The sequence below is a fragment of the Vombatus ursinus genome, unplaced genomic scaffold (assembly GCF_900497805.2).
Source record: "Vombatus ursinus unplaced genomic scaffold, bare-nosed wombat genome assembly UNPS02014820.1, whole genome shotgun sequence".
NCBI classification, from domain to species: Eukaryota; Metazoa; Chordata; class Mammalia; order Diprotodontia; family Vombatidae; genus Vombatus; species Vombatus ursinus.
Window position 1 is genome coordinate 22,831,778 of NW_020954598.1, and position 26,658 is coordinate 22,858,435.

General features: G+C 44.9%; 1 protein-coding gene across 10 annotated transcripts in view; it reads left to right on the forward strand.

The window, feature by feature from the left end:
• Positions 1 to 26,658, forward strand: part of CACNA2D2 (calcium voltage-gated channel auxiliary subunit alpha2delta 2) — a 447,618-nt gene that overhangs the window by 361,104 nt on the left and 59,856 nt on the right. For all 10 annotated transcript variants that reach the window (XM_027837173.1, XM_027837170.1, XM_027837171.1 and 7 more), the window contains one exon: positions 7,777 to 7,836. In XM_027837173.1, coding sequence (XP_027692974.1) covers positions 7,777 to 7,836 — 60 coding nt within the window. The remainder of the gene's footprint in view (positions 1 to 7,776; positions 7,837 to 26,658) is intronic.

Genomic DNA, 26,658 nt, shown 5'->3' on the forward strand with positions numbered 1-26,658 from the left:
GAAAGAAAGAAAGAAAGAAAGAAAGAAAGAAAGAAAGAAAGAAAGAAGGAAGGAAGGAAGGAAGGAAGGAAGGAAAGAAAGAAAGGAAGGAAGGAAGGAAGGAAAGAAGGAAGGGGGGAAGGAAGGAAGGGAGAGAAGGAGAAAAAGAAGGAATGAATTGCTAAATTGTTATGGCTTTCAAGAACTGCCTAGAGGAGGAGTCCCTGCCTGGGAGAAAATAGGCAGGGTCTAAAGCAGTATCCCGTTTTGAAAAACAGAGGAGCAAATTATGAAAGGTTGAAGAATGAAGTGATAATTTGCCTGGGCTAGCTGACCTACACACACACACACACACACACACACACACACATCTGCCCAGGAGAACAAATGTGCCACGAAAAAAGAAATTTTTTTTTTTTAAATCAGAAGGCCTAGATTTGAATTTCAGCTGTGTTACTTGCTTCCTATGTGACCTTGGACAAGTCACTTCCTTTCCCTGGACTTCAGTTTCTCCATATATAAAAAGTAGCTTGTATTATATGATCTCTAAATCCTACAATAGTCATAGCTGGGCCAGATTCCTCTCTCCACACCCTCTGCTGCCCTTCCCAGCCCCCCAAATCCAGGCATCCATCCTTTGCACACATACATCCCCAACCAGCCCCTGTGAACTTGGCAGTTTCTGCACGTAGAGAGCCTGGGGATGGACTGATTGATCTGTAACACTTAAAAAAATAATAATGGTTTGATCGTTACCGAGGATTAAAAGTAATCCTTTGGCCACAGCTATTGTGGGAACATTATTCACGATTCAGTGAGTTGGCTGGGGACACCCTAACCCTGTGAAGGCACTCCTTTCTTGAGAGCCGACTGCTAGGTGGGAACAGAGGGACAGATTCAGAAGTTATGGTGGGTGTACCCTAGAACCATCACGTCCTTGACCTGTGCTGGAACTACTGAGACCGTCAAGTCCATCCCTCTGTTCCAAGTCATCTTACCCACACACACACACACACACACACACACACACACACAGAGTAATAAGATCATATCTAAATCTTGAACTACCTAAAAGAGCGTGGATACAATGATATCTCAAGGGCTCTTCTGAGATAGCTTTTCCCATATTCCTACAGCCTTCCAGAAACATCGATTGAGCCCCTACTCTGGGCAGAGCACTGTGCTGAATGCAGCGAAGAAACAGAAAGATGAGAGATTGCCCTCTAGAAGCTTGTTGTCTAATAAGGGAATGAGACATCAACCCAGACAATTGCAATACACAATGTCACGTGACAAGTGCTTTAGAGAGGTGCACTGTTCTGTGAAGACCAATGTGGTCTTGGTAGGGGCAGGGCAAATTAAGAGAGGCTTCCTTGAGAAAGTAGCATTTTTGTTGTACTTTAAAAAGATAAATAGGAATTCAATAGGCAAAGAAGGGGAAAGGGAAATATTTCAAGCAAGTAATCACTCAATAAAGATGTAGTAAGTGCCTACACTGTGCTAAGAGCTAAAGATACAAAAAAGAGGCAGAAGAGAGTCCCTGCCCTCAAGGAGCTTACAATCTAATGGAGGAGATACCATGCAAACAAATCTATACAAAACAAGCTACATACCATGTAGATAGGAAATTTGGAGTCTGGGAGAGTTGTCCAGTTTGTCTAGATAGAGTATATGTGAGGGAACTAATATTAGATAAGACAGGAGAGGTAGTGTGGCACCAGATTGTGGAGGCCTTTGATTGCTTGGAAAAGAAATTTGACCTTTACTCAGGAGGCCACAGGGAATAATTACAAGAAGAATTCTGAATAATCATGACATAATTATATATCTATTTGTAAGAAAGATTATTCTAGCAACAGTATAAAAGATGGATTGGAATAGGGAGGAGAAGAGAGTAGAATGGGGAGAAAGGAGAGGCAGGAAGTCCTATAAGAAAGCTTTTAGGATAGTCCAAGCAGGCAGGAACAAGGGCCTGAACTCCAGCGTGATGCAGTGTGAACAGAGAACCAGGGATGCACACAAGGGATATTTTGGAGATGAAATCAACAAGACCTAAGAAATGATTAAATATGAGTGGAAGTGAAGAGAAAGTCTAAGGTAATCCCAAGGATATAGACGTGGAAGGCTGGGTTAATGATGGCGCCACAGACAGAAAGAATGAAGTAAGAAGGAGCAGCTAATATATTTTAAGGGAAAATATGAGGAGCTTAGTTTTAGACAGTAATGGCAGATGGGATGAAGGAATCAACTCCGAGTTCTTGCCAATCTCCCAGTCATTGCTAACTCTCAGCTATCTGGTCAGTGCCTCTGACTCCCTGTTGGAATGGAACCAACAGGTCTGTAGCAAGTGATTCCAATGGTCAGAGAACAGTGTGAATTGGTCTAAAGGCACAGGATTGATACAGGCCAATTTTGCTGTCGTCCTGACCACAGACTCACCCTTAACCCTGGATCCAGACTGAGTCCTGACCCTGATCACAAAATAAGCCCTAACCAAGGACACTGACTGACCCTTGACCTCAACCTAGCCTACACACACACACACACACACACACTCTGAACCCAAACCTCCACCCACCATCTTGAAAACTCTGTTCGCCCAAACATCTAGCTGAAGGATTATGGACAGCTTGGTGCAGCTTGCCCCCACTGCTGCAGATGGCACTCGGAACCAGAGCAAGCAAAGTATAGCCAAATTAGGCATCCTGTATCCTGACCCATAGTAAGTGGTCCCTGCCTCTGGATGTTGGGAACCAATAACTAATTCCTCATGAATTCCATAGCAAATATAAAATCTATAAGATTTGTTCATTCATGGGGGGTGGGGTATCTCCCATGGTGGGAGAGTATATGCCTGGTGGGACTCTTGGTGGGAGGAAGTCATCATGAATATTCAAGGGGGGGACAGCCAGGTGACACAGTGGATAGAGCACTGGCCCTGGATTCAGGAGAACCTGAGTTCAAATCCAGCCTCAGACACATAATACTCACTAGCTGTGCGACCCTGGGCAAGTCACTTAACCCCATTGCCTAGCCAAAAAAAAAAATATATATATATACATATATATATATATATATATGTATATATATTCAAGGGGCAAAAACCTTTGAGAATGGGCGGGGACTCTAGAAACCACCGTTTAGAGCTCAACTCAAATGCCACCTTTTTCACGAAGGTTTCCCTGATTTCCACCACCACCTTAGGACACAATGACCTCTTCTCCCTCAGACCACACAGAACATTTTGTTTGTTCCTCTCTAATGCATTAATCATGTGATATCAATTATCACATTAATCATGTGATATCAATTATTAGGGTGTGTCTTAGCACCCTACCAGTTGTGAGCTCCATTAAGGATGCCATGTTTTCTCTAAACTTTGTACCTGAAGATCCTTAATATATGTTTATTGGATTGAATTAAAACAAGGCCCAAGTCTCAGAGAGCACCACCCCCTCCCATCTAAATGCCCCTTCTCTGAGGGGAAGACAGGCCAGTCTATTGGGAATCTCTAATCCCCATCACTGAGTGGGTCTAAAGGGAGCTTCCTCTGACTTTGGGCTCTGGGTCTGCTCTCTGGATTTAACTGACTGACCAACACGGAATTGATCCATACCAAAAGTCTCTGAACTCCTGCCATAACTGCCTCCTCTTTTCATTAGACAATCAATAACCCTCATTTCTTTTTTATTTTTCCTACCACAATGCCCAGAGCCACTCCCATGTGAGGAGGCTATGTCCAGGAGGTCCCACTGTTCTCTTAAGGTAAAAGAGGCAAAGGCTTGGAGCTTTTGTCCCAAGCCAGTGTCCCTAGCTCCAGTTCTCAGCTCTTCCCTTGGACTCAATGCTGTATGATACTAGCCACATCATTGTACTATCCTGTGCCTCAGTCTCCCCATTTGTACAAAGAGGATGAACTCTGGCTTTCATTCCCACGCCAAATACTTCAGCAGGAAATTTTTTGATGAAGAGGAGTGAGCATCGGTGTTTCTAAGAAGCAAGGAGAGGACCAGGCTAGAAAACCACAGAAGAGGTTGTACTAAACCTGGTCTAGGAGGCCAGGAGGCATAGATGTGGAGGAAAGGTTGTACTGGAGACTGGAGGTAGACCAGTGTAACTAGGATAAAGGGTGAGTGATGAGAAATCATATGTAGTATGTCTATTTGGAGCCAGATGGTAAAACTCTTTAATTGCTAAACGGAGGTATTTGTAGTCTCTCCTGAAAGTAGCAGAGAGCCTCTGCAGCTTCCTGAGCAGGGGGTAAGCCCTGTCCTTTAGAAATATCAGTTTGGAGGCAGGTAGGTGGCGCAGTGGATAGAGCACCGGTCCTGGATTCAGGAGGACCTGAGTTCAAATTCAGCCTCAGACACATAACACTTACTAGCTGTGTGACCCTGGGCAAGTCACTTAACCCCATTGCCTAACCAAATTAAAAAATAAATAAATAGAAATATCACTTTGGCAGCCTTGGAGAGGGGAGCTACTGGAGACAAAGAGGCCACCTTGGAAGCTGTTGTAATAGAGCTGGCAAAGGGGGATGAGAGCCTGAACTAGGATCAGAACCACAGGAGGGGCAAGAAGGGGACGGATGAGAGAGCTGGTACCGGATGCTAGACTCAATAAGACGTGGCAATTAATCGGATATGTTCCAGGGGAGGGAGTGGATTTTAAGGGAGAGCAAAGAGTAAGCATAAATGAGTGCCCTGCATATTCTGAATCACCGTCAAATGTGAGCTCCGATCATAAGGAGTGAGCCAGCAACCCTGGGTTTGTCAGAAGGGACCCAAGCATCCTGAGCCATGAACTAGAGGAAGATGAGTAATAAGAAAAAGCAAGGATTTAGTTAGTAGGTGCAGATCAGGACTAAGGGGAAGACTTATCTCTGCCCACCTTCCTAGAACTCCCCTATCCCCTCAGCTCCAGCTACCTCTGTGTGCCTCAGTTTCCCCCATCTGTCTCTAAGACCTTTTCCTGGTGCTGAATGCCCCCCCACCTACATTCGTTGGTTTGGGGAACTGCCAGAACATATTCTACCAATGGAGACCAGCACCTTTTCTGAAGTTCTGGAGAGCAATCTTGGGAACTAAGAGGTAAAATGACTTATACAGAGCCACAGAGCCATTATTTCTCAGAAGTGGTCCTTGAACTCAGGTCTTCCTGACTCCCAGACCAAATTTTCATGCGTCGTGCTGTGTTGCCCCCTCCCCCAACCTCCTTATCCAAATTCCTTATCTTTGTTCTTGTCCTTCTGCTTGTAATTCCCTCCCTGTCATCATCTCTCCCTCTATCTCTATAAATTTTACCCATCTTTCAAGGTCCAAATAAAATCCTACCTCTTCCAGGAAGATCCCCCTACCTACTCAGACCACTAAGGATCTTCTCTAAGCTCCTTCAGTTCTTATTGCCTGTAACGACACATTTGGCAATTAATCACAAACCCATAAGGCCTCAGGGCATCTCCCCTGTGGACTTGAACTGCTATTTTAATCCTTTATTATTATTTAACCTTTCATATATTCAGATCCCGTCTCCCCAGCCAGGCTGTGGGCCCCTGGGGACCAGTCCTTGGCTCAGGGCTCTACCCACATAGGGGATCAGTCAATGTTTGTGGAATTGATTTGAGCACAGCTGGGAAAGTGACTCATAGACTTGAAGAGTGTCAGAGCTAGTAGAGACTTTAAATACCATCAAATCCAATACTCTTATTTTATATGTGAAGAAAATGAGACCCAGGGATATTGACTTGTCCAACATCACATTCTAAGGAGCAAGTTAGGGCTGGCCCCAAGCAGGTGTGTGCTAATAAACATTTAGTAACTAGCCTTCTGAAAAAAAAAATCCTAAGTGCAACACACTTTCATGTTTAATCTGTTTCCTTAACATTGTTGACATCACTCCATCACAAATCTAGACAATCAACAAAACAATAAATCAAACCCCAATTTGTGGCATTTGACATTTCCAAAATGTAAATGCTCACCCTGAAAAACTTGTCAGCTCTTTCAAGCCTGTTCAAGCTGGTTCCAGCACACCTCTGAACTCTAGTCTTCTGACTTCAATCCAGTCTTCTTGCCACACCACACTGGACGTCATGGCATCAGAGATAGCTGAAAGGTACCTCCTCAAACCCAACCCCCTCATTTTATAGTTGGGGAAACTGAGTGTCATAGCAGTTATGGACACATAGTGAATAAGTACATACTTGGTTTCTCTCTTCACTTCCAGCTCAATGATCTTTGCCCTGCAAAGGAAAGATTCTGTCTGAGTGTGGAGGCCAAGGATGGAACAGCCTTTTGGGGTGTGTAGGAGCACCCAGAAAAGCATTCATGAGTGGTGTTGCTACCCCCAATGACTTAGTCACGGGGTGGGAGGGGGTAGGAGATATGGGGGACAGGACACTAATGGCAAGGCAGGGAAGGCAAAATGAAATGTAGACAGTGAACCAGATTTCTTGGGTTTGTTTTTCATTTTTTACATACAATAAAGGTTGGAGGGGCTCAGAGGAGGGTAGGTCCCTCCCTACAGGTCTGAGTATTTGGAGGGAAAGGGGGCATCCAGGAAGGACCAGAGAAAGACTGGGACCAGATGAGTCTTCACTCTGTGACCATGCTGTCTACCTGTAATTTGCTGACCTGGACTACAAGATTGCTCAAACAGAAGGACAATGGCTTCTTACCCTCTATGACAGCTGCATGTGATGTTATATAGAGGAGGAGGAACAGATGAGAATTCAGGGTCAAGGCTGTGTTCCCCAGTCAACCACTCAACATTTAGTTAGCTTTAGTCTCAATGAGGCCCTGTGCTATGGACTAAAGGTAGAAAGAAAAATATAAAGATGGATATGACATAAACTCTACTCTCAATTAATGTATCACCTTTTTTGCTGGGGGTTGCAAGTAGATAAAAACATAAAAGAAGAAATTGTGATGCAAAGGAGAATTTAAGTGGAAAGGAAAAACCCAGAGCAAAGCGTTGTAAGAAATTTTTGGAGAGCTCAGTGGATTTGGGATGGAGGGGGGAGACATGACACCTGGAGTGGGTGGAACCTTGAAGGAGGGGTTGGAACTCTACAGCAGAGATGGAGATGGGGAATGGAACTCCATTGGAAAATGTCAGGAGTAGCCTTGGAACTCTTGTTCCAAGAGTACATGTAGTCCTAAACTTCTGGAGGGTAGGGGAGTTCCAGGCTTAAGGCCTTAAGGAACAAGGGGACCACTGGGGGAGGTTGAAAGAGCTGTGCATCATAGCCAGCCTGAAGTATGGCCCAAAATCCCATGGAGATTATTCTAGCCAGCTTTGTCACAGAGTCAGGCAGCCCCTTCTTGCCTGGGCACTCACACCTGTGTAAATTCCCCATAAAGAACCTTGGGAGACAGGTAAAGGAGAAGGAGGAGTGAGGGTCCAGGAAGGGAAAAAAAGAAGGGAGTGGGGCAGAATACAGCCAGTACAATCTTCCAGAAAGAGGAATATCACAGAATTCCATGGATGGCACAGTGGATAGAGCCCTGGACCTAGAATCAGAAAGGTCTAACTCAGATACTGAATAGCTGTATGACCCTGGGCAAGTCACTTAACCTCTGTCTACCTCATTTCCTCATCAGTAAAATGGGGATAATAATAGCACCTACCTTCCACGGTTTTTGTGAGGATAAAATGAGCCCATATTTGTAAAGCAGATGCTAACTATTATCATTGTTATTACTGGGGCATGTCATTCAACAGGGGAAGATCTTGTGGAGAGCATTGTGGATAGGGTTGGTGCCTCTCTGACCATTGCCTTTGTCCTTTCACTCTCAGAGATTGGCCGATGCTGCAGAGAGATTCCAGAAGGCCCATCGTTGGCAAGACAACATCAAGGTAAGCAAGAGCTTTGTTGCCCCCTATCCCAACTTCTCTGGTCCCCAAACATTTTCAAAGAAATCTGGTTTCATTTTTTTCCAAGCCCATGAAATAACACTAAGGAATACAAACAATAACTAAGGAATAACAAAGCGCTGGCAAGCTATGGAAATCAACATGAATGAATTTCTAGGGAGCACATGTTTTGTCTGTGTGCAGATGAGTGCTATAAAGAGGTCTAAGGCAGTTAATTGGCACCCCTATGGTGTTGTGGCCACTGCTGATTCCTGGAGCAACCCAGAGCCAAGACAAGGGATGCATATGCCCTCGGCAAGGTTTGGTTTACAAACTGCCAAACACACACACGCACACACACACACACACACACACACACACACACACACACATACATACACACACACGCATACAAAATGTGTTACTTACTGTCCACAGGAGGCTTTGTGCCTTTATGTTTGTTAACACTTGATTTATCACAAAATCAATCCCTACAATCCAGACTGGAGTTTTTCTACCATTTATTTATTAATTAAATGTATTCAAACACTCAGATGGGTCTATGATCTCATCCACTCGAGTACTCCCTCCAACGATGCAGGTCCAAGGCCTCCCAAGACCACCTGCCCATCCCACAGGACCCTTGTCTGCATCTTCCCCTATTTGGCACTTGGGGGCCATCCCACATGCTGAGGGGGTGGCAGAGGGCTGGAGCCTCCCTTGAGCTCATTCTAAAAAGTCATATTAAATAGCATCACTCATTAGGCTCGCAGCCCTCTGACCCTGGCCTCTTTTACCCTCAGCAGCTAAGCCTTGCCTGAGCTGCAGGGTTGCCTCGGCAGTAAGTCCTTTCTATACATGTAGTAGGAGGGCTGGACAAACGAGTCCATCCCAGACATTGCCCAGTCCCCCTATGTTCTACATTAGAGGGTCCGTGAGAAACTGCTAAATATGTGACAAGAAGGTATCTACCTGTGTTGAAGTCTACAAGCCCTGTGTATCAGGACTGCTGTGTTATCCAAAGATGTCCAGAGCCAGAGCTGTGGGATCCGCTCCATAGAGTGCCCCACGTGGCGGGGTTTTAAGTTGTTGTTGTTGTTTTGTTCAATCTTTTCTGTAGCATCCGATTCTTTGTGATCCCTCTTGGGGTTTTCTTGGCAAAGATACTGGAGTGGCTTGCCATTTCCTTCTCCAGCTCATTTTACAGATGAAGAAACTGAGGCGAACGGGGTTAAGTGATTTGCCCAGGGTCACACAGCTAGTAAATGTCTGAGGCTGGATTTGAACTCAGATCTTCCTGACTCCAGGCCCAGTGCTCTATCTGCACCACCTATAATACATCTTTCATTATATCACACACTCCCTATTCCATATTGGATTACCAATTTGCCATCAATCCTTATGAAACAAACAGTAAGGTGATAATTCAGATTATATAATTCAGATTACAAAAAGATTCTTCACTTTACATCTGTTTAAAAAAAATGGTGAGGAGGGGTTAGATCCTGGTACAGGGGGAAAGGTCTCAAGTTCAGAGTTGGATATATCACTTAGCATCATAGTTCCAGAGCTGGAAGAGAACTCAGAGGTCATCTAACCCCAACCCCTTCATTTTACAGCTGAGGAAACTGAGACCATGGAAGGTGAGTGACAATGTCAAAGGCAGGATTAGAATTCAGATCTTCTGGCCCTAGAACCAGTGCTCTTTCCACCGTCCCACTAGAAATTCTCTGGGAAATTCCCAGAATTGTCTGAGATCTTTTTCCATTGGGTTTGAACCACAGGTAGGTTAGTTCTATGCCTTTATGTTACGGGGAGCAGGTATCCGGGGACAAAGACTTGTCCTGCCTCATCCATTTTCTATGTAGGAATGCCTCCCAGGTGCCATAACAGCCCAGCTACCTACCCCATCCCCCCTGCCCACACGTCCTCTCCCTCAGGTTGGAGTCTGCCCTTTTGGGGGAGGAGAGAGACTGGCAGTGAGGCAGCTATTAGAACAATTGCATTTGACTTTGTAATCAGGGCCTCTGTGAAGCTCTGCAGGGAGTCCCATGGTTCTGCCTAGGAAATGGTCTCCAATTATAACAAGAACACAAAAGGGAGACAAAAAACTGTTTTTCTTTCAGGGTTCAAGGAGGCCCTGTCTCTGGGCCCTGCTGAGGATGCGGCAGTTTGCTCTCTTCATTGGTAGCGTAGTAGCCAAAAAAGCCTCCTAGAACGGTCCGGGTCGTTTCCAAGTTAGCAGAGCTGAATTCCAAAGGTTCGTATGTAAACCAGTCGTTGGGAAATCAGAGACCATCTTCCCAGCGGAAGCAATAGTGGTCATGTTCCCAGGCTAGACAGCATCCCTGGTTCATCCACAGTCACTCCATTAAGGCTCTGTATTAATAAGTCCAGCTTCTGTTATTGGGCCTGCGCAAAAGAAGGGGTGGATAGGAAGAAGAGATAGGGATTAAGCCATGGGGCCAAGGAGGAAAACCAAAGGTTCATAGGAACCTGAAATAATTCACAATAAGGTCTCATGGTCCCTCAACTCTCCTAGAAGTTTGAATCTTAAAAGATCTTTTAATCCAAATGAATCTCTCACTGGAGAATAGTGGTACTCTTTCTCCTCTTCCTCAAATGATATTGTATTTACTTAATCTGTCAGCCAATCAATCAATATTTATTAAGTGCCTACTATGTGTCAGGCACTGTGCTGTGTTCGATTTCATACGAATATGAAATCTGTTTAAATGTTGTACCACACCAGGAATGTAAGCTTCTGGAGGCCAGGCGCTGCTTTTCAGTGTCCTCACATCCCCAGCCCCCAGCACAATGCCTTCTGCCATTGTACATGTTTAATAAATACTTATTGAATAGAATTGAATTTCAGGCAGTGGGTCAAATGGGGAAGTGATGAATTTTGCAATGTGTAGAAGACAGGACAGGAGAGCCTGGAAATCACCCTAAGACTAATACTTTTTGTTTGACTGGTTCTCCCCTTACTCCCAAACCTAAAGATTCACTAAAAATTCTTAAAAGAAAAGATTACTGGGGCAGCTAGTGGCACAGTGAATCAGCCCTGGAGTCAAGAGGACCTGAGTTCAAATCCGGCCTCAGACACACAACACTCATTAGCTGTGTGACTCTGGGCAAGTCACTTAACCCCAATTGAGTCACAAAAAAAAAAAAAGATTATTTGCAAAAGCTGAAGCTTTGGGGATTGGGGAGGAAGGAATGTAATGGGAGAGAGTAGAAGGGGGCCATTTGTAAAGTGTTAAGTGAGGAGCTGCCTGTGTTGGATTCCTAACTGAGGCGCTTAGGAGTAGCCTGGTCTCCCAGCTGAGATTCCTTCCCAGGCCCCATTTTTCTGTCCCCTCGGGTTTCACCCTTAATGATATAGTAAAAAGATCCTTGGATTTGAAGTTGGAAAATCTGATTCAAGTTCCAACCCTCCCTCTTACTCCATGTGTGACCTTGGGTAGTTACTTCCTCTTCCAAGATCTCAGTTTCCTCCTTTGTAAAGTCAGGAGGTTGAGATAGACAGATGCTTGCTAAAATCCCTTCCAACTCCAGACCTTGTGACTATTATAAATGCCAGCTTCTTCTAAGTATCCCAGCAATCAATAGTTCCTGCCAACTCTTAACTCTTAAAAATCCACAACCCTGGGCTCCCAGGGTATCTCCTGCAGGCTAGGGGAAATGTGGGCATTTAAAAGACCGTGGGGGCAACTGGTCCTTATACAAACAGAGAGGCTCAAGAAGAGGAGCTGGGACACTTGACAAATTAATTCAGCCTCTATTAAAGGGCATTGGGAGGGAAGAGCTAGAAAAGATATCGTTTAGATATGCCACCATCTCTGCCTTGAGAGAGCTCACAGTTTAGTAGGGGGTTAAGACACCAACCTTTTTTGTATCATTGTCTTTTTTGACAATTTGGTGAAACCAAATTGGGGGAAGCGAAGGGAATAAGCATTTATTTAGAACCTACTAGGTGCCAGGCACTGACATTGCCCTCCCCCACTGGTGTTACACTAAGGGTGGGACTTTAGAGGGGGAGGTCATGTCCTCAAACCATGACACCAACTGGCTGACTTTATCCTGGAGCCTAAAATAGTCCTAAATTATATCAAGTGAAGCAGCATGTTCAAAATAAGGGTTGGGTGGAGTGGGGGAGAGGGGGCAGGTAGGAGGTGGGAAGTAATAGTTCTCTGATCCTATGCCTTGACCATAACACAGGGATGTGAATGCAAGAGAGAGAAATTTTCTCTTTATTTGGAGGTAATAGGGAGCCACTGAAGGTTTTTGAGCAGAAGAATGACAGGACCAGAAATGTACGTAAGAAGGATTATTCTCTCAGTTATTTGAAGGCCTGATTGGAGGGGAAACAGAGAGTGAATGAAGACAGAGAGATATGTAAGGAAACTTTTACAATAGTCCAGGTGGGCAGTAATGATAACCTAGACTAAACTGTTGGCAATGGGAATGAAGAGACAGACTATAGAGTTCCATTAGGCCCTTAGGAGAGGACCCAGTCTATGGATTTATTCATAAACACTGGGCTGGGAGGCAGGCTGAAGGAGGCTGGACACGGGTCCTCATATAGTACAGTCAGGTGCTAAAGAACAGCTTCTTGTGCACATAAGGAGGCTGTTCATATGAGAGGCTCCCAGAGGCTGAAGGAATCTTTCTGTGCTTTGGCTTTGCTCCCCTGACAGAGAATCAATTGTAAAGTGAAACAGATGTGAGCACATCTCACTGATGACCACGGAGCATGTGGTGGGGAATTGGAGGGACTTGTGTGTGTGTGTGTGTGTGTGTGTGTGTGTGTGTGTGTGTGTGTGTGTGCGCGCGTACTGGAAGCCCTTTTACTGAGGCAGCAGGAATTAGCAAGGGCCTCAGACCTGGAGAGGAGGGCAGGTGGAGAGGAGAAAGAAAGAGACAGAAACAGAGATAGTCACAGAGACAATCCCTGCACATTTAAAATAAGAGAGAAAGAGAGAAACAAATACAGACACAGAAAGTGTACAGAGAGAACTAGGAGGGAAAGACTGAGAACCATAGATTGGAGAGGGGGATCAGGGGAGAGGACAAGCAGCTTAGCATAATAGAAAGAACTGGATTGGGAATTACAGCACCTGGGTTCAAATCCTGGATCCACTAGTTAGTAGATATGGGGTGTTGGGCAAGTCACTGTACCTAAGTGTCCATTTCCTCCTCTCAAAAATGATGAACTCCAAGAAACCCCTTGAGCTCCAAATCCCATGACCAATTAGTTACCTTAATGCTGTGTGTGAGTGTGTGTGTGTGTGATGGCTTTCAAGTGTTCTTGAAAGAGAGAGAAACAGGAGAGAAAAGAGACCATGAGAGAAAGACAGATAGAGACAAACAGAAGGAAAGACAGACAAACCAGCAGAAAGACCTAGAGAGGGAGAAGAAGATAGACACAGGCGGAGCGGGGATGGGGGAAGAATGACAGAAGCATGGAGAGACATGAGGCAGAAGAAAGCCCAGAGATATAACCAGAGAACAGGGAGGGAAGCCTCAGGAAAAGCCACTCTGCTACCCGACCCTCTGCCCAAAGAGGCCCTTTAGCCTGACCAGTAGGGCTCTGCTTTTGCCATTCATGGAAAGCATCCTGTGTCACCTCCTCCAAACCAGAGCCTCGTCTTGGGTTTTCAGAGTCTGACTCCAGCTCAGGGCCTTCTCTCTGTTTCCAGGATGGTGGACATGAATCCTCTAAGAAGCCCGGCCCGTACAGCCCTTGGCATTTTCTAGGGCCTTTCTGCGCTGTTGCTTCCCTCCTGAGCTTTGCCAGCAGGACAAGCCTCCCCCTCAACTCTGCCCTCCTCCTCCTCTGAGCCCCTTACCCCACCTCACTCTTTCTCAGGGCCCTGAGGGGAGAGCAAACATCACATAGTCAGAACAATCCTATAGTCATCATCTGAGTTATCCCCAGAGGTAGAGAGAGAGAGAGAGGAAGCTTTGGGAGTCACCAAGTCTAACTCCTTTATTTTACTGATGAGGAAACTGAGACCCAGTGAAAGACTCAAGAACCTACAAATAATGAATAGAACAGCAGACCAGGATTCCCATTGCCAACCACCCCAAACCAAGCTTGTTTCAAGCCCTCTGGAGCCCTGCCAGGGACCTGGATCACATTCCCAAATAACAATGTCTCACTGAGGGAATGGACCCCCAAGCGGGAAGGGGCCACCTCCCAGAGCCTTCCCCAACACCCACCTGGGATTTTCTTATTCTTCTCTCTTCCTATTGGACCTTTGCCTGCTGGTCCCTAAAGGTGTAGGTTTGGTATCTCTCCTCCAATGCCTCCAAACCACACCTGACCCAGTCTGAATGCCTGGGTTTTTCCCAAATCACTGGTCACTCAAAGAAAAAGATTTTTTTCAAAAATTTTATGTTTTGCCAACAGTGATGGGAATATATAATATAAATGGGAAGGAAGGGAGGGGAAAAGGAAGAAAAAAGGAAGAAGAAAAAGAAGAAAGAAAAAGGAAGGAAGGAAGGAAGAAAGAAAGGAAAGAAGGAAAGAAAGAAGGAGCAAAGGAAGGAAGGAAAGAAGGAAGGAAAAACTGAATGTAGTATATTATAACGTCCAAGCTTATTCCCAGAGAAGAACAGTATGATGCAGGAGAAAGAGCACTCTGACTGTAGAGTCAAAGACTCTAGGTTCAAATCCTACCTGTAAAGCTTACTGCCTGTGTAGAGTTGAACAAATCACTTAGCCTCACTGGAGCTCAGTTTCCTCATCTGTTAAATGATGGAGTTGAATTATGTGGTCCCTAAAGTCCCTTCCACCTCTGGACCTTTGATCCTTACTACAGATGACCTGATATGCCTTCCTCCCTTCTTTGCAGAGGTGGGGGACTATGGATGTAGAACGCTACATATACTGTCAGACTCGTTGATATGTTGATTATGTTTGTTAGAATGCTTTCTCACCTCTACTCCCCTTTATTTTTCTATTCCAAGTCCAAGGTACCCCTCACTGGGTGGAGGCAAGGGAAGGGAAACGTTTAGAAACAAGGGTGATGTAGAAACAAAAGCTATCAATAAAATTCATTTTAAAAATAGGTTCTGCTTGTATTCAAAGGAAAGAAAGCAAAATGAAACAAATGGGATTCTCATAAGATGTTAGAATTACGCATGAAAGGGACCTTGAAACATGAAATGTCAAAGCTGGGAGGGACTTTACAACATAGAAGGTCAGAGACAGGAAAGACTTTAGAACAAAGAACACAGAACATCAAAGCTGGGGGGCCCTTATGACACAGGATGCCTGCAGGATCCTGTCCTCAACGTCCCAGCAGCAGGGACTCATGGGGAAGGAGATAGTATTAATGAAGACAGCATCCTTCCCCTCCAGATCAAGTGGGGCCAATAAGGGAATGCTTCCTGCAAGACCTGAGATTGGAGCTTGAGTTTGGCATCTCACATTTAACATGTCCCAGCAGAACTCGTCTTTCCCCCAAAACACACTTCCCTTCCAAATTTCCCTATTTCTTTCAAGGACCTCACCATCCTTCCAGGTACGCAGGTTGACAACCTCAAAATTATTCTGGATTCCTCACCCTCCACTCCACACATCAAATCTGTTGCCAAATCTGCGCCTCCGCAGTATTTTCTTCATCTGTCCCCTTCTCTTTGCTCACATGACTACCACCCTAGTTCAAACCCTGATCACCTCCCACCTGAATAGCCCCTTCCAAATTGGTCTCCCTGCCTCAAGTTTCTCTCCTCTTTAATTCTTCCTCCACCCAGATGTCAGTGATTTTCCTGAAATACAATCTGTCCATGTCACTCCCCTACTCAATTAACTTCAGTGGCTCCCTATTGCCTTAGCATCAAACGTAATAATTCCTGTTTAGTTTTTAAAGCCTTTCACGCTCTGGCCTCAACCTACCCTCTTCAACCTTTATTATTGTAGTACTCCCTTTCCCATGCTGTGCAGTCAACCTGGGTTTCTTGATGTTCTTCACAGTTGGAAAAATTTGCTGATTGATTGGCTGAACTATTTTAGAGAGGGCAGAAAACATAGATTCATTCATTTATTCCTCACAAATCTCCTGGGAACCATCTGTTTGGGGAGCCAAAGCTCACACACACACACACACACACACACACAATAGCAGGGCAAGCATGAGAAATGTGATTTATTCAGGGCTGCGGGAGGTCAGAGGAGGAAGAAATCCCCGAGGGCTGGAAAAAAGTCACAAAAGACTCCTCAAAGGAGGTGGCATTTTAGCTGCACTGTGAATGATGGGTAAGATTTAGAGAAGCAAAGAAGAGCCCTCCAGGGAGGGAGATGAAGGTGAACAAAAGTCTGAAGGGGGTGTGGGACGCATAGATGTCCCCAGGGACAGAGGGATCCTAGCCCCTAGTTGTGGGGACCACTTTCAGGGAGGTAGAGACTGAATGCCAGACTCCGTGCCAGAGTCATCATCACGTTTCCCTGGAGATGCAGGGAGCAAGTGTGAGCAGGATTGACTGTGGCAGGCTTGGTAGAGGGCAAAGGGGCATGGCCAGGGCTCCAGATTTCAGCCACAACCATCTGCTGATCTCCCGACTGGCTTGGCCAGAGGTCTCTGGCTGCCTGCTGGCCCAGACTCCCAGCCTGTGTGGCTGTCCCGCTCCCCTTCTTCCAGGAGAGGCCTTTGACTTGCTCACAGCCTCCTTTCTCTCTGCCCAGGCTTTGCTTAGTGCCACCAAAGCTCGGGGGCCAAGGGCCAGCTCTGCTTCCAGACCAACTGCGTCAGCTGCCCAAGCTTTACACAACACATTAGCACAAATAGTGGGACCATTAACCATCGGAGCCAGACTAGGGAGCTGCAGATGGGCTGCTGGGAAGGCTTAGGGGGAGGGGGAGGGAATAGAGCACAGGTGGGTAGCAGGGGGCCAGGTCAAGGCTGCCTCCAGCCAGCCCCGGTGCATCTATTACTTCCAGAGTGGCAAGAGCTGGAATGCCAAGGGTTCTGTCCCAGCCACCCAGAAACACATTCCTCTCCACCCCCCACCTTAACACTGTGACCTTAGCTGCATCTTTCAAGAATTGGGGCTTAAAGAGCCAAGCTTCTCAGAGCTAGAAGAGGCCTCCAGTCCATCTCACACAATTGGCACCCGAATAGAAATCTAGACCGCAGGATGCCCCACAAGCTCCCTTCTAGCTTCCACTCAAAGACCTCCAGCTCACTACCTCTCAAAGCATCCCATTCATGCTCTTATGGACAGCTCTAGTGGCTGGGATGTTTCTCTTAAGGCTTCTTGGTCCCTAGCTAAGATCAAGGGTTAATGTCTGTTCTTAAACTGAGTCAGATTCTGCTCCCTGGCCCCTGCTCCTGGTCCTGCCCCTGCCCCAAGAGTGAGCAGAACAAAGCTAATCCCTTTTCCACATGACAGCTCTTCGGATACAGAAAGGCCTTGGTCATATTTCCCTGAAGTTGTCTCTTATCCAGACTTAACATCTCCTGCCCCTTCAGTCTATCCTCACATGCTGAAGCCTCCAATCCTCTCAGCAGCCTGACTGCTGCTGTCCTTCCAGCAAGCTCCAGTTTGTCCATGTTCTCCCTAAAATGTGGGAGCCAGAATTAAACACAATAAATCACAGGACCCCATAACTACCACCTCTCATTCTGAACCCTAAGCCTGTCTTACTGCAGCCTTCCCTCTCCTCTTACCATTAGTGAAGAGCCAGCGGGGACACATCATCTCTGGAGGGCTCCTGTGTTACCTAGGATTGAAAAAACATCGTTTTGGAGGCTCTGCATCCGTGAAATAAATTGTTACTTAAGAAGATTCAGAATCTGGCCCTTAGAGTTGAGATCTGGGACAGGAAAGTTTCAAACTGCAGAGGGGTCAACAGGAACAATTCCTTATTGGGGGTGGGAACAGGGAAACAGCATGACAGGCCCAGGTACAAGGAGACAGTGGTCAGCACCAAAGACCCTACTTCTCAACTTTAGAAACACAATGGCTACATGGAAGATTCTTGTTCCTAATCTGCTACTTAGTGCTGTGTGATCTTTGGCAAGTTCTTTCTCTCTCTCTGGACCTGTTTCCTCATCTGTAAAATGGGAGGAGGGTGTGACCTCTTAGGTACCTTCTAGCTCTAAATCCTATAAGTACCTTCCCCACCCTTGTCCTCAGGTTCCCCATCAGTAAAATGAAGGGGTTGGACTGATCGATTTCTGATATCTCTTTGAGTTCTGATCATCTACAATTTGCCCAACGTTACAAAGTAAGTTAATGGTAGAGTCAGAATTAGAACCCAGTTCTTCTGCCTTCCAATCCAAACCTTTTTTTTCCCTACACAGTCCCTTGACCTAATCTCTATGCAGAGGAGATAGAGGGGGCTTGATGGCTGCAGCCTTGTACTAACCTACCAGGCTCTGCTGAACATTGGCAGGACAGCTGGATTCTCGAGTAAATGCAATAATCCTCGTTAGTGGGACCTGGCCCTCAAACCAGCACTTCCCACAGGTGGGTGACAGGTGCAGAATGTACCAATAACAATTTAGGGCAGAGGATGATGGCGGCCTTGCTGGCTGCCTCCTCCCGCTGCCAGCCCCTGGCCACTCAAGGACCATTCGGCTTCGACCAGCAATTTCAGAAACAGAATCAGTGTGCCTGGGTAGAGCAGTCTAAGAGAGGACCTATGAGTTACCATAGTCATGGGAAGTGGGAGAGATTCCAAAGAGAGCCCTGCCCCCCATCAATCCTTCCCCAACCCACACACTGGAAACTGAATTCAGAATTCTACATTGGTCACTGAAGGAGAAACAGCCTTCCAAGCGGTCTGTCCCTCCTCCTTCCTTACGTTCCAACCTCATCTCTAGGTCAAGACAAGATGGAGGACTCAATTCTTGGAGATACTCTTCCATCGCATCTCATCAAATGGCAATCAACAAGCATTTAACGTATCTGTCCACCAGGAAAGAGCTTCCTTACTTCCACCTCCATTTTGTAGATGAGAAAAACTAAGGTTTCACCTAACCTCCTTAGTAAGCAGGGAATGGAGATAATTCCTGGTACATAGTAGGCACTTAATAAATGTTGATTAAGCTACTCAACAACCCTATGTGATAGATAATATAGATACTATTATTCCCATTTCACAGATGACAAAACTGAGAGGCTAGACAGAAAAGACAAAAGTGAATCAATTCCTGTCCTCAAGGAGCTTACAATCTAGCTAGGGGACAGAACATGTTCAGAAACATATTCAAAATAAATACGAGGTAATTTTATGGGAAAGGCCCTAACAGCTGGGAGATCAGGAGGGCCCACATGTAGAAGGCAGCATTTGAGCCAATCCTTAAAAGAAAGCTGAACTACCTAAGAAACAGAAGCAAAAAGGGAGAACATTCCAGGCATGGGGGACAGACAGTGCAAAGAGAAAGATGTGTCAATACAGATCCTGCCCACTTTCCACTCCTTTTTTGCAGATGAGGGAAACCAAGGCAAGGAAAAGCTTCACCTCTTCAGTGATCAGTGAATAGAAGCAAGGCTGAGCACAGGGGGCCTAGGGCCATGATCTCTCTAAGGCCGTGACTGATACTTCAGAGCTTCTGTTCAGAGATAGTTCTGAGGTTCTCATTAGACCTATTAGGAATCTTTATCACTGTTAATAGCCTCCCAGAATAAATGGGGCTAGAGGGGTGCCTATAATATACTTTAAAAAGGCCTGGCTGTCCCAACCCCAGTTTCCACCTGGAGCTTTTCCCTCTGCAGTCTGACTGTCGTCCAACAAGGGATAAGCCCCCCTCCCCCATCCTTCCCCCTACATGGCCATCCACTAATTTGCAATCTTGGTTTATCAGCTCTAGGCTAAAATATTAATTTCGAAATGAAGAAAGCGAAAGAACTATTCCTTTCAAGTCTCATCTGCAGGAAAGGATGGTTGAGACTGGCAAGCAGAGAGTGAGGTTTCCATTAAATCCCTGTGCACATCTTCCTGCATCTCTTCCCCTTCCCCCAAGGACACACCTGGGGTGGAGACCCAAGGAGCTGACTGGAGAAAGAGCCTCTGGCAAAGGGAACCTGGAGTTACCCTGGGGGCCCTTTCCTGGAAAGGGAACATCCAAGGGCCTGGATACTGGGCCTGACCTTCCAGGAATGGAGACTGATTGGTTCTGGGTGAATGACCCATTCTGGTACCATCCTACCCTGTCCAAAAAAGAGAGAGAGAGAGAGAGAACTGAGTTCCTATTAGGAAGATGAACTTCTGGAAGCAAATATTTTAATTCCATTTTATAAATTTTATATATTTTTACATTTTTATAAATTTTGTAAAAATTTTGTAAATTTTAAACAGAAGTGTGGTGTGGTGGGAAGATCACTCTATCTGGTGTCAGAAGAGCTAGGTTTGAATCCAAGGTGTGCAATTTATAAGCCATGTGATCTTAACCAAGTCCCTTACCCTCTCTCGGAGTCTTAGTGCAATGAGAGGGTTGGCCCGAATAACCAATCACTAAGGTCCCTTCCAACCCTAAATTCTCTCATTCATAATGGTGACATGCAGTGATACAGATAATTTTAAAACCACAAAAAAATTGTCAATAGTTTCAAGACAAATTACATATTCGGGTTTGTGTGTGTGTGTGTGTGTGTGTGTGTGTGTGTATTGTGTGTTCAGCAACAGATTATAGCTTTCTCATTTAACCTGGCTCAGACTCAGTAAAATATATTCACTCTAACTGACAACAGGAGAAATGGGGAAGACCCAGAAGGTACCCCCATCCCTGTTTCTGCCAGGGGTCATAGTGGATGGGTAAGCTGAGACAGAGAGAGAGACAGAGAGAGAGAGAGAGAGAGACAGAGAGAGAGGTAACCCCTAACCTCAGCACCTGGCAGCACTGCACAGAAGGCCTTTGAAATATTACTTTTTATAAGTCATTTTCTGGTTCATGAAATGTTTATTACTATTGCTTTTCTCAGAGGTCTTCTCCCCCAATTAACACACATACATGCATACATGTGCACATGCAATAGTCCACCCAAACTAAAAATTTTCATCCCTGAAACAGAAAACCTTCGGCTCCTTCTGCAATTCTGTGGTCTCTGGCCCTACCCTCGCTTGTCTCTTCTGTGTCCTCCAGGCCTCCTGCATACATGTGGGCATGCACAGATGTTTTTGTGTGTATTTGCATATGTGTTCATAAACTTCTATCCCTCTTGTGGTTTTTTCGCACATGTGTGTATTTTATTATTTATGTGCACATGTATTTATTTACGTGATGGTAGGGCAGGTCACAGGTATGTACTAGGAGAATAAGTTTCCATCTGCTGCATTGGTTTAGCAAAATTGCCATGAAGAGTAACAGATGAGCACCATGTGTGTGTCCATAGGGGGGCCAGACCAGCAGACTCTGCTGGCAGACGGCCCCATTTCACCCCCACGTTCCATCAATTCCATTAACAGGAGTTCATAATAGGAGTTCCATTTGCTAAACATTCAATTCCCCATTTCCATCTCTCTGTGTGTGTTTATCTATATGTCTGTCTCTCTGCCTTTATGATGCTGCTTTTTATGTATGTTCTCTTTACGTTTCTATCTCTTATGTGTCTCTGTCTCTGCGTCCATCTGGTCCTTGCTGTCTCTTGGTCTCACACTCTCTCTCTCTGTGTCTCTACCCCACCATCCCCCCTCTCTTTCCTTGATCTCAGCCTCTCCCTCAGTCCCTCAGGCAGCTTCTATGATCTCTCTCTCTCTCTAAAGTCCCTTCCCCCAGGGCTGAAGGGAGAGAAGGCAGGGTGCTGCTATAAAGAGAGAGACTGTCACTGTCTCATCTGGCTGCAGATATTGTATGGGAGCTTTGGCATTACTGACAGCCTGGCCCTACCCCAAGCAGGTAACTACTCAATACTTTTGTCATTCCTGGTGGAGGCAGGAGTTTCATATCAGAAAACGTGGAAGCCCAGTTCCTTCTTCAGCTCCCCATGGAAACACAGTCACCAGGATCTTGTCCCAAGAAGGACAAGACACACCTTCCCAGGATCAGAGAGATAGGTTGACCTTCAATAGGCAAAATCTTTCAAAGATATCCTTGAAAATCAAGTCTTCTGGAATGCCTACAGTTTAGGAGGAGGCCAGCGTAACTGATAATCAGTGGGAGTTATGACTGCCTACCCAAGTCTTATAGAAGGCTTGGCCCCACAGTCAAGGTAGAGAAATCAGGTGATTCAGCACTATGGCCAGCAGTCATCCTGAAGCTATTGTATTTGCTCGTCCTCTGGCTGCCATACCTGAGAGGGTGGGTTTTCAAAAAGAAGAGAACTAAGGAAGTATGCAGTTAATCTTAACTGGATTTATTTCCATGAATATATAAGAATTCATAGAATCTAAGCTCCTTGAGGGCAAGGACTTATTATTTTGTGTTTATAGCCTTACCTAAATTTAGCTGCTTTCACCCTAGACACTCAATGAATTTTGAGTGAATTAAATTTATTACTTCTGTGGCTAGCCCATTAACTGTGTGCAACTCACTACTGTTAAAGTGTTTGTACAGGGTTTAAGTATAATAAATATGCCCTTTGAAATCTTGTCCACTGAGCTGTGAGATCTGTCCTCTGAGATGAGCTCTGGTCTATAGCCCTGGTTCTAGACTGGGTGATGGGTTCTGGACTGGAATCACGACTCTAAAAAAAGCTCTGAGCCCTGGACCAGGCAGAGAATGGAGCTGTCAGGCTGAGGAATGGCAGAATTGGTGGTAACCAACCTGGAGGCTGCTCGGAGTCCATGCTTTTGTTTCTTTGCCCTTGTCCTTGTAAAAGGTTTACCTAAAAAGTTAGAGAATAAAATCAAATACACTAATTTGCAGTCATCTCACCATTTCCAGCCCTGTTTTCATTACAGAGGGAAAGTGCATCGGAGTCATGTTTATAACCCCCTTTTAGATAACAAATCACATTTTCTTTTTGCCAGAGAGTGTGTAGAATTGATATTTTTCCCCTCGGTTTAATGGGTTTGTGTGTTCAGGAATGATCTTCATCAGCCGAGACTCCTGATTGTGTTTGATGTAATGTCAGCTTTCATTATGCTCTACGATCCCAACCAGGATAAGAATGCCTACTGGCTGTACAGCCTGGTCCCAGCTCTGCCCTGAGCCTAGCCCTAACCTCAGTCATAGAACTAACCCTAGCCCAAACCCAACCCAAGCCTCTTGACCCTGATCCCAAGGCCATCTAGCAGCCAAGCCCTAACCCAAATCTGAACCTGGCTCCAGTCTTGTCCAACCCCACCCTGAAGCTTGTCATTAACTCCAACCTAGACTAGAGTAGAGTCTAAGACCAAAATACTTAGTCCTGCTCCTGATCCCAGCCTTGTCCCCAAACTAGGCTTAAAGCTGATATCAAGCCCTAACAATAACCCTAGCCCTACCCTCAACTCTGATGAAAGCCCAAGCTCAAAGCTGGACCTCAGCCCTGGCCTTCACCTCAGGTCTGCACAAAAACTCCTCTCTAACTCTAACTCTAACCATGACCCTAACTAATCCAACAACCCTAACCAAGCAATAACCCCAGCCCTAACTCTGATCCCAATTTCAGTCCATACTCCCAAACTGGTCCCAGCACAACCTCAGCCCATATCCCAGCCCCCAGACCTAGCCTTTATGCCCTCCAGGAGCAGAACAGAGCCAGATTCAAGCCAGTAATTCCCTCATTTGAACACCCGTAGAAGATAAGGAGCACCTGGACACTTCTTCCCTCAGCCTAGCCTCCTTGGGATGGGTTCCTCTTAACCCCAGCCAAAGACCTCAGAGAAAAGAGAAATGCCTGGCATAGGGGTAACTACCTATATCCCTCATACACTCAATTTAAGGCCACCCCTCCTGCCAAGGTCAGAAAGCTGCTAGCTTGGTTTTGATCCCAGCCTCAGCGGCTCTGGAGAAGAGGTATAGTTACAGCTGAGCAAACAGTGATTTCTCAAAACAAACAGCCACAGGACCTAGAGCAGTGGAAGGCAATAGGCTTAGAGGCATAGACTCTTAAGTGCCAGAGCTGAAAAGGAGTTTAGATATCATCTAACCCAACTCCCTCTTTACAAAGAAGAAAATTGAGGCCCAAAATAGACAAGGGACTTGAACAATATCACATAGCAAATGAGTGGCCAATCTGTGATTAGAACTCAGAAAAGGCAGTGTGGCCTTATGGAAAAAGACCTGAATGAGGAGTCAGGGGGCCTTACTCTGTGACCTTGAGTGAGTAACTTAGCTTTCTTTGAGACTACTTCCTCTTTAAAATGAGAGGGCTGGATTCCATGATCTCTAAGTTCTCTTCCAGCTTAAAGTCCTTCACACCAGACTATATGCAAAAGTTGCAGTTATAACTGGCAGAGATAAAAAGCTTACATAAGACTTTGTCCCTACTCTCCTGGAGCTCACACCCTACGAAGGTGAGTCGTGGTGGTACAGTAGAAAGAGTATTGAACTAGCAATCAGTAAAGCTGAGTTCAAGACTGCCACTTACAACCTGTGTGATCTTGAGCAAATCACTTAACCCTGTGGGCCTCAATTCCCTCGTCTTTGAAATGAGAAACCTGGGCTAAATTCTTCTATTGGTAAATGGTCAAAGGATATGAATAGGTAGTTTTCAGAGGAAGAAACCCAAACTATCCATAACCATATGAAAAAATGTTCCAATTCACTAATAATTAAGAGAAATGTGAAGTAAAATAATCAATGCATCAGATTAGCAAAGTTGATTTTTTTTTTAAAGGGAAATGACAAATGCTGAAAGAGGCATAGGAAGGCAGGCAGGTACATTAATGCACTGCTCATAGAACTGTAAACTAGTTCAGTCATTTTGGAAAGTAATTTGGAACTATGCCTGAAAAGCTATTAAAATGTGCATACCCTTTAATCCAATGATACCACAACTGGGTCTATACCTGAAGTGATCAAAGAAAGAGGAAAAGCACCCATAATACAAAAATATTTATAGCAGTTTTTTTGTGGTGACCAAGAATGAAAACCAAGGAGATGCCCATTAATTGGGGAATGACCAAGCAAGTGGTGGTATGTAAATGTGATGGAATACTAAAGTGCTGTAAGAAATAATGAAGGGTGTGGCTCCATAGAAACTTGTGTGAACTGGTTCAAAGTGAAATGAACATAATCAGGAGAACAATTTATACAATGATGATACAATAAAGACAAACAACTTTGAAAGACTTAGAAACTCTGATCGACACAATGATCAACCAAAATTCCAGAGGACTCATGAAAAATGCTCCCCACTTCTAGAGAGATGATGAACTTGGAGTGCAGGTTGAAGCATTTTTTTTTTAACATGGCCAATGGGGGAATTTTTTTTTTTTACTTGACTATACATGTTTTGTTTTTCTTGCTTTCTCGATTAGGATAAGAAGAGATGGAAGGGAGAGAATTTAGGCCTGAAAATAAAATAAAACTAAATTTCTTTTAAGAGAGAAGGTTAGAATGTAGCATCTCCACAAGGAAGCAAAGATTTCCCAGCAGAGGCTAGAGGACCAAGTGGATGGTGGTACTGAAGAGGAGATTCCTCTTTACAGTGGGTTGTATTCATTGTCTTCAGAGGTCACTTCACATAATAAAAGAGACTGCAATGAAAAAGTATACTGGGTCTTAGGGTTTTTTGAGGTGATGGAAACATTATTTTTACTTGTATGTTTGGGGGAGGATGGTTATAGCCAATGATTAAGTAAGAACGTGAGTGGAACCCATTGAAAAAAGGTAATCAAGATAATATTGTTAACTACTGACTCATATGCCTACTTTCCCATTTTTTATAAAATTTTAATGAGAATAATATGTATATACCTTGAGGTCATTCTTGACTTTTTTTAAAATTATACCAAGAGAATGGACAGATTTTTGCAAGCAAATTCTGCATCAGATCACAACTTTACAATTATACACTGAAAATACAAGACCCCACTGAGCTTACTATTTGTGGACTATTTTTTAAAGCATTTGATTCAGTAAAGCAAACTGCCACCACTTTAAAGACTCTTCCCAATCAAATTGTTTCACATGCCTATGTCTAAATCATAAAAGATTCCTTGAGTGATATGACCCATAGAGATCACTTTGTTCTAAGAACCTCTGATTATTACCATCAATCAGAGTATAAAACAAGGAGACATATGCTTGGCACTGCTATGGAGGCTATCCAATGCAGAGTCAATATTGAAGAGGGATTTACTATAGCTGGCAAGGTCCTCCAGATGCTCCTGTTTGCATATGGCCGATTACATTAAGCCCTGAAACATTATAGACCCTCCTAAATGAGATCTACTCTCACTCCAAGGAGTTCGCCCTAACTATCCACACAAGAAAAACCAACTAGGTGAAGAATGCGTACTGTCCAGATTATGATATGCAAATGAATGGACAACCAATAGAGATAGTCAATCTTGCCCAAGTTCACACACACACACACACACAGACCTGGTCACTAAGAGACAGAGGCAGTAACTAGAGAAGGGAGATAGGGAATTAGGAATCAATGCCGATGGTCTCCGAATGCAAATTGAGGGGCCTGGAACTTGGTGCCTGGAGCCAGGGTTTAGAAAATATCAGTGAGGTTTATAAAAATAGCAACAGGAAAGAACTCTGGACCCGAGGGCAAAACCCTTGGAGAAGCATTCAATCCTGGGTGGATTCAGAGAAGGAAGTCGTGTCCAGGAAGCTGTGAGGGCAGGGTAGAAAGAATGCTCAGGCTGGAAAGCGGGAGTATGCATGAGGTCTTAAGATCAGAGAAATTAGGGCCACAAGGGGATTTAGGGACCATCTCCAACCCTTTCGTTTGACAAATACAAAAACTGAATCTCAGAGGAAAGTGCTG